The sequence below is a fragment of the Peromyscus eremicus genome, chromosome 23, assembly GCF_949786415.1.
Source record: "Peromyscus eremicus chromosome 23, PerEre_H2_v1, whole genome shotgun sequence".
NCBI lineage: Eukaryota > Metazoa > Chordata > Mammalia > Rodentia > Cricetidae > Peromyscus > Peromyscus eremicus.
In genome coordinates this window covers 4,719,021-4,727,321 of record NC_081438.1, presented here as the reverse complement: position 1 = coordinate 4,727,321, position 8,301 = coordinate 4,719,021, and the positions used below count along the sequence as shown (strand labels likewise).

The 8,301-nt window shown below is 49.6% G+C and overlaps 1 protein-coding gene across 1 annotated transcript; it reads left to right on the top strand.

Moving 5' to 3' along the window:
• The first annotated feature begins 933 nt into the window (after positions 1-933).
• C23H12orf76 (chromosome 23 C12orf76 homolog) lies at positions 934-6,980 on the top strand. Its single transcript, XM_059249476.1, has 2 exons — positions 934-1,106; positions 5,749-6,980. Exons 1-2 carry the CDS (start codon positions 974-976, stop codon positions 5,832-5,834), a joined length of 219 nt encoding a protein of 72 aa, XP_059105459.1. The 5' UTR covers positions 934-973; the 3' UTR covers positions 5,835-6,980.
• Positions 6,981-8,301: the final 1,321 nt, after the last annotated feature.

Genomic DNA, 8,301 nt, shown 5'->3' with positions numbered 1-8,301 from the left:
CAGGGGAGTGTCTCTGAATGTCTCAGAGTGAGCTGAATAGTCTGCTTATTCAGCCAGAAAAGGAGTGTTGTGTTTGTACCAATCACAGCAGACCTTCATGAAGCTTGTACCAATCACAGCAGACCTTCATGAAGCTCTGCTAGGGTGGGTGGGAATGGCTTCAGGGAGAGTATCACAAGCTGTTGGAAACAGTGGTGGCTGATGTTTCACTTTTTGAAGGGGGAGTTGGGGAGGGGAGGGGAAGAGGGGGAGGAGGGAAGAAGAGAAAATACGGGAGGAGCCGTCTGTCTCATAACTGGCCCTAACACTTAACTAAGGTTTAGTTCCCTTGGTCATTAAGTGAACATTCATCCAACACAATATGCTACCCTCGTCTCCGGACAGAACAGCAAGCAAAACCAAAATCACTGCCCTCGTGGAATTTTACATGCCAGTGTAGATGGTATATGTATATGTAGATATATTTTAATAGTTAAATACGTGTTAAGTTCGTCAAATGGTGATAGGCTTAAGGCAATGAGGTTAAGCGTGACGCTGGGTAGAGTGGGTATGTTTTTGAGAGACGGGGAGGCTGCAGTTTTAGAAAAAGATGTTCAGATGTTCCTTAAGAGAGTACGTGTAAAATGGGAATGCATAGTCTGTTTCTCCAGACCACGGTGACGATTTAATACGATTTAAACGCATAGGTTTATAAAGCAAAGCCTTCCACAGGGAAGGCTGATGTGAGCGCTTGCGGTAGCAGTGGAACATTCCGGGCGGAACGTTGATCTCCTGCGGAAGTTGGCCTGGGTGCCGTCTTAAGGCCGGACCACGCCGTATGGGCGAAACCTTGTCCGGTCTATCCCGGGTCCCCCCGCCCCGTCTAGTTTCCGTGGCAACCACGCAGGCCGAGTGGGCGGGCCGCGGAAAGGGTGCGTTTAGGGGCGGGGCCTGCGGCGGAAGCGGCGTCCGCGGGCTCCGTGCGGGGCCAGAGATGCTGCCTGCGGGGCGGCTGCGGCTGTTCGCCGCGTTCTGCAGCCTCCTGCTGGGGCAGGCCCAGGCCCCGAGCCCCGGGGTGCCGCCAGAGCGGAGCCGGCCTTACGCGGTGCTGCGCGGGCAGAACCTGGGTGAGCGGCGCAGGGCGGGCCGGGGCGGAGCGGGATGCGCGTTTGCAGACAGAGCCGGGCTCGGGGAGCTGGTTCCGGCCTTGGGGAGCGCGCGGGCGGCGCGGGAGCTGTCCCCGACCGCTGGTCCTCACGAGGCCGGTTTTCCTGCTGTCAGCCCCCAGCCTTAGGAGCTGGCGCTCTTGCCCTGTGTGCTGGCGGCACCTGCTGGCACTGGAAGCTGGAGACCTGGGTTTGTGCGCTCATGTCCAGCTCTATGGATCCAGGCTAGGCAGTAGGGCTCATCCTGCATCCCTCTTCCTGCCAGATAGGCCCGTTCTCAGTGATGGCGTTTGTAACTGACACGTTTTAGCATTTCCTACACATCAGGTGTTGTGCTCAGCGCTGTTTACCTGTATTTGGGGCGGGGGGGGGGGCTTCATTGTAAGCTAATGAGAAAAGTAGGGCTTTTCGGTTTTACAGAAAAGGAAAATGAAGCCCAGAGGTAAAGTTAAGTTACTCAAAAACAACCGGGTAGGGCGTGGTGAATGCCAGTATTTGAGTCTGGGGTTTGTGGGGGCTTGAAACAACTTTGGGGAGTATCTACTACATACATGCACACACATACGAGTGCATGGCCTTGAAGAGCTCTGGTGCTGGATCCTGGGCAAACCAGAGTGAATCTGTCTGTCCTGCCTCAGCCCTCCCTTCCCGCCCCATTAGTACATCTGTGTATCTGAAGTGAGTGACCACCAGGTATCGTTTCTGGATTGTCTTTCATGTGCTTGGGTTCTCCCGCGTTTTGACCACGTACTTTGTACCTATCTAGATTTCCAGCCTAACCCTTTAGGTTTGTCAGCCTCCATATGACCGACACCTTAGATCACGTGGTTTTTGTTTTTGTTTTTAGATGGGGGAGGGGGAGAGGCTGTCCTGAGCCTCTCCTTTATTATCCTTTACTCTCTGGATGCAGTACACCCACCTCTTGTAGTCCACATAATCAAAATGTTTCTAGTCCTAACCTTCTTGGTTGAGACCCCTACTGACGAACAGCAAACTGAGGATGCTCCCAAACTATTACCTAAAAAAAAAAAAAAAAAAAGAAAACAAAAAACCCCACAGAAATAGTTTTATGAAAGTTAACACTGACATTGCAACATCCAAGCAGGTTGTGGGTCTGTACAGAATGCTTTGAGGTGGCCTGCTTAGTGATCATGCATATATCTAGAGGTCTGGGACAAAGTAGAATTGTCCTTTACTACTTGGAGTTCAAGGAATGCAGCCCTAGGCAGTTAAGGGCAGTGGGATTTTTTTGTGCCCCCCCCCCCCCCCCCCGGGTTTCTCTGTGTAGCTTTGGTGCCTTTCCTGAAACTCACTCTGAAGCCCAGGCTGGCCTCAAACTCACAGAGATCAGTCTGCCTCCCACTGCTCGGGAGACAGAGCCAGCCTGATCTCTGTGAGTCCGAGGCCAGCCTGGTCTACAGAGTGAGTTCCAGGACAGTCAGGGCTACACAAAGAAACCCTGTCTCAAAGAACAACAACAACAAAATTGTCTTTTAAGGTTCTTTTTGGAACCAGTCTGGTTACTGATGTGCCATGCGAGAGAGGTGGTACAAGGATGATAAATAGAGGAGCTTATCAAGCTCCAAGTGGATATGAATCCAAATGATATTGTATACTTAGCACATGGTTTTAATTAAGCTTTTTCCTTTCTCCCTGTTTGGAGTGTGTATGTGTGTGTGTATGTGTGTGTGTGTCCAAGTGTCCAATGAGGCCAGAAGTGGGTATCAGATCCTGGAACCGGAGTTATAGGTATGGTGTGTTGGGTCCAGTAGGGGTGCTAGGTCTTTGTTAAACACACTCTTGGTCTTAAATAAGCTAAATGCCCTATTTCCAGATAGCCCAGGTCAACTAAATACTTGGCCAAATTGTCAAAAGTCTTGAATTTCTAATTACCTAAAGTTATGACTACAACTGGACTTAAAATTCTCTTGCTCCATTTAAGCCATTTTCTTACATTTTAGAAGAGGCTTTAAAATAGTAAAGGGAAGGGAATCCTGCTTCTTAACACAGAAGCAGGGCTGGAGAGATGCTTGGCAGGCAGTCCTGGCTGTACTCCCAGAGGGCCTGAGCTCAGTTCCTAGCACCCATAATGATCTTAAAATTACATCTGGCTTCTGGAGTTGTGGCATGTTCTCTTTGTCATTTTTTTTTTTTCTATCCTTTCTTCCTCTCACTCCCCAAGAAAAGCAGCTCTGTGTGTAATAACTGGGCTAAGAGGAGGTGACGGGGTAGATAGAGGTGGGGCAGGCACAGGTGCTCTGAAATGCCCGGCTTGAGAGCAGTCAGGTCTTGGCTTTTTCAGAGGAACTGGACCTCGACCCGCACAACCATAGTCAAGGCCACTGGAGCCTGTGTGGGCCCACACACTTGGAACTGAGCATTTATAAAGGCGCCTCTGCTTCCTAAAGGTCACAGCACTTTGAATGCCACAGAAGATCGCTGCTGCTGCTGCTGCGTACAGTAGGTGGCTTACGTTAGTAGCTTAAAGCCCTGGACGGCCAGGCTGAGGCCACTCGTAGGGCCCACTTCCTCCCTGAGCACCTTGAATGTTTTAGACATGAACTTTACTCTCAAAAGCACAGCTGGGGGCTGGCGAGACAGTTGAGCAGTTAAGAGCACCAGCTTACAGAGCTTGCTCTTACAGAGGCCCTGGGTTTGATTCCCAGCACCCACATGCCAGCTCAAACCTTCTGTAACTCTAGTCCCAAGGAATCTGACCCCCTCTTGAAGCCCCTGCAGCCACCAGGCACCCACTTGGTGCCCAGGCATTCGTGCAGGCAAAACCCCCCCCACACACACAAGTAAGTTTTAAAAAAATACAGTTCGGGCCTGGAGAGATGGCTCAGAGGTTAAGAGTGCTTCCTGCTCTTCCAGAGGTCCTGGGTTGGTTCCCAGCATCCACTCTGGCGGCTCACAGCCTCTTGTAATTCAATTCTAGGGTCCAATGTCTTTTCTGGTCTCTGCAGGTATCTGTACACACATGGCATACACACTCACATGACACATAAATCTTTTTTTTTTTTTTTTTAAGATTTATTTATATATGTATACAATGTTCTGCCTGCATGTATGTCTGCAGGCCAGAAGAGGGCACCAGATCTCATTACAGATGGTTGTGAGCCACCATGTGGTTGCTGGGAATTGAACTCAGGTCCTCTGGAAGAGCGATCCATGCTCTTAACCTCTGAGCCACCTCTCCAGCCCCGACACATAAATCTTGAAGATTACACACACATGCAGTTAATTGGGCCAGCAAGATGGCACATCAGGTAAAGGTGCTTGCTGCTAAGCCCAGTGACCTGAATTTGATCTCTGGGACACACACTGAAAGAAACAGACCCCTGAAATTGTCCTTTGACCCCTGTGCATGCACAGACACATACAAAAATACTAGTTTTAGCTGGGCGGCAGTGGTGCGTGCCTTTAATCCCAGCACTCGGGAGGCAGAGGCAGGCATATCTCTGAGTTCAAGGCCAGCCAGGTCTACAGAGCGAGATCCAGGACAGCCAGAGCTGTTACACAGAGAAACCCTGTCTTCAAAAACCAAAACCAAACAAACAAAAAGAGTTTTAAATTTTTTTGGTTTTTTTTTTTGAAAGCAGATTTGTAAAGTGACGGTGTTTTGGTGAGAAGCCCCTTGTCACGATTCATCCAGCTGCTGAACTGCCTTATTTATCAAACCTTTAGGCTTTAAAGATGAACGGGCTCCCTGGCTCGCTCATTGCCCATCATCAGGTGCCTCCTGCAGCAGGAGCTAGAGGATCTCTTTTCCAACTAACCAGATCACGGTGGTCTTTGCCTGCAGCCTTCCCAAGGCCTTTCTTGACCTTTAGTGGGGGACGGGCCTGGCAGATGCCTCAGTAAGAGTGCTTGCTTGGTCTACAAGCCTAAGGACCTAAGTTCAAGTCCTTAGCACCCACATAAAAAGCTGCACATGACTGCCTATGACGAACCCCAGCATTAGGGGACAGAAAACGTGCCGGCTGCTCAGCTTGCCCAGCCGAAACCCAGCAAGCTTTGGGTTCAGTGGGAGATCCTCTCAAGGCAGTACTGAAGGGGACAATAGAGGAAGAGATCTGACCTCTTGCATTGGCCCTGTGTACATGTGTATGGCGTGTGCCCTTGCACACCCACATGCATGCACCGCATGTGAGCATCAGTCTAGGTTCCTGTCTGCAAGGCCCTGTGTACATTGGTTTCCTGATACCTCCTGTGTCTCTGCGTGCTTTCTGTGATGCCTGTCTACTTGCTGCATGTGTTGGGCTTGTTCTGGCCCCCAAGGCCCTTGCTTTGCTGACCCGAGTTGTCTCTCACAAGGAGCTCAGAGTATACATCACCTCAGGTGCCTCCTCCCCTTCCTGTCTGCTGTTGCCCAACCTCGCCTGTCAGATGCGGTTCTTCCTGGAGCTCAGGCTGTATGAAGAACGCTCACATTTATTTTCCCGAATCTGTGGGGCGACTTGAGTAAGTGCCTGTTTGTGGCTAGTTCTGGCCCCCAGCACAGTAAGTACCCTTGGTTTAAGTAGCAATTGGAAAAGCACTGTCTCTTAATGAAGTCGCGGAGCCTGGAGCTTTCGAGAGGTAACCGGTTTTCCCTTTGCAGTGTTGATGGGGACCATTTTCAGCATCCTGCTGGTGACCGTCATCCTTATGGCATTTTGTGTCTACAAGCCCATCCGTCGTCGGTGATGGCTGCACGGGATCACCCTGTTTCAAGGTTCTGGGACGGGACAAGTTATTCTGCACGTGAGCCGCTGGAGATGGTGGAATCAGCTTCTTGGAAGTCACCGTTGATCTGATGGGGTGGTAAATGTGACGGGGTTTGGAAAGGCACCCAGCAGTAATTGTTACCCTAACATCAGTTATTGGCGGCTGAGTCAACGTCTCAGTGTTTCTTTTTGTTTGGCTGTACTAGTTAAAAGTAAAGCCTGAAGCCTCAAGTTCCCTGTAAAGATGTGTCCATTGCAGTGTCCACCGGAAGAACCGCACTGGAGAAGAGGACGCATCACTAATGCTTGAAATAGTAAGAAGACTTAATATGTAGACATCCCCTGCTTTCAACCATTCTGTCACTGTGTGTTAATCACACATGGGGGCCAATAAGATGGCTCAGCAGGTAGAGGGGCTTGCCACCAAGCCCGATGACCTGAGTTTGATTCCCAGCACTCATCTGGTAGGAGAGAACCAACTCCCATGGGTTGTTCTCTGACCCCGCATATGAGTAAGTAAATATAAAAACAAAGCCCACGTTTTTGCTCTACTGAGCTGCCCTAGAATACCCTGGGTGCCAAGCCCGCGTTCCTTGCCTGCATCGGCACTGTACTTGAATGCCCACAGTTCTGCCAGGATTGTATCCTCGGTCTGTAACCGCAAGCCCCCTTGGTCTGGAAGGCTCTGGGTTGGACTGGAAATGCTCGTCTTTCAGAAGAACAACTCCACCTGACCCAAACATATTGATGCCCCTCTCACCCGCGGCTCCGGCCTGTGCTAGCTTTTCAGTGTCTACTGTGCAGGCTGCTGTGTTTACAAGGCTGCCAGCTTTTCAAGTGCTGCTACTGAACTAGATTTCCCTGCTGATGTTTTCATCGTGATAGTGATTATTAGTATTTATTTGAAAGGTGCTAGATTTAATTTTGTTATAAAATTGTTGTAATGCTTAATCTTGCGTTCCCTGCAAGCACAGCACTGGTCTTTTTTGTCTTATAATCTAATAACCTGTACTTGATGTGAATTAACTGATGAGGAGCACTGTAACTGTTGGGGTCTTGTCTGTAACCCTGTAACACTGAGCCATTAAAATGTCCAGGTTAAAGAGAAATCCTGTCTGCTGTTTTATTCATCATTATGTTCTCAAGTGTTTAGAATGTGGGGTGGGGCTGTACAGATGGCTCAGGGGTTAGGAGCACTTGTTTTTGTACAGAATCCAGGTTTGGTTCCCAGAACCCAGATGTTGGCTGACAACCACCTGGAACTCCAGTTCCAGGGGATCCAGCGCTGCTGACCTCTGGTGGACACCAAGCATATGTGTAGTAAACAGACATCACAAAGGCAAACCACTCAGTCTTTTTAAAAATTTCAGTGCAGGTGTGTTTGGTTTGTTTGAATCTGGTCTCATTTGTTTAAGGAAGACCTGTGTAGTGGAATCTAAACTGGTATGTGAAGTAAGGATGAGCCAGAATCACTCTGGGGCTGTGACAGCAGGCCTGTATTTTTGTTCAAGGCCAACTATAAGAAGCTTACCCTCCCCAGAGCCCCAGGTTCCTTAGCAGCAGTACACCAGCACTCTGAAGCCTAGGTGATGTTAAATACTGAAATGTGGGAGACATGGTCACAGCCAGGCTGCTCTCCCCAGAAGTTCCAGGTTATTGCCCTGCTGGATGAGGAATATATGGATACTGAGACTGAGTCCCAGGAGGACAAGTCCAGCCCACTTCATGAACAACCTCTTTTGATATGCCGCTGTAATACTTGTTGCCATTTTTAAGATTTTAAAAGGAAAGAGAAAAATCTTGCCAAGCCTGTGGTCCTTGTTATTTTCACTTGGTAGTAACCAGGAGACGTGGATGAGTCCCAGGGCAAAGAGTTAGACTATCAGAGACATCTGGTTAGAAATAGAAATTGTGGGGCTGGAGAGATGGTTCAGCAATGGAGAGCACGTATTGCTCTTCCAGAGGACCCGAGTTGATTCCCAGCATCTACATCAGGCGGTTCACAACCGCCTCTTACAGCTCCAGGGAGCCCTGGCTTCTGAGGGCACCAGCACTCGTGTGCACACCTACCCTCCTCAGACATGTGATTGTTTCTTAAGAACAATCAGAAATTGCCAGGCCTGGTGGTGCACACCTTTTATCCCAGCACTCACAAGGCCGAAGTAGATGGGTCCTCTCACCAGCCAGGGCTACACAGATGGATCCTATCTCAGGTGAATCGCTTTATGAAAGGGAACGCAAGGCTATAAGGAGTGATGGTCATCTGACCATGAACCTCAGCCAAACCACACCCCAAATATTACCCGTGTAGCCACTGAACACCTGAGCGGTCCAAAGCACACAGGTGTGAGCAAACGCCCGTCTCTTAGCACTGAGTTCATCTCCAAGTGCTGCTTGAGGCCTGGGAACTCTGGAGCAGTCACAGTTTCTAGCTGACTTCATTCTTA

What these genes read in the sequence shown, in the direction of transcription:
- C23H12orf76 (XM_059249476.1), top strand. Translation starts at nt 974, where the DNA reads ATGCTGCCTGCGGGGCGGCTGCGGCTGTTCGCCGCGTTCTGCAGCCTC. An exon ending in GCTGCGCGGGCAGAACCTGG is followed by an intron (nt 1,107 to 5,748) that starts GTGAGCGGCGCA and finishes TTCCCTTTGCAG; the next exon opens with TGTTGATGGGGACCATTTTC.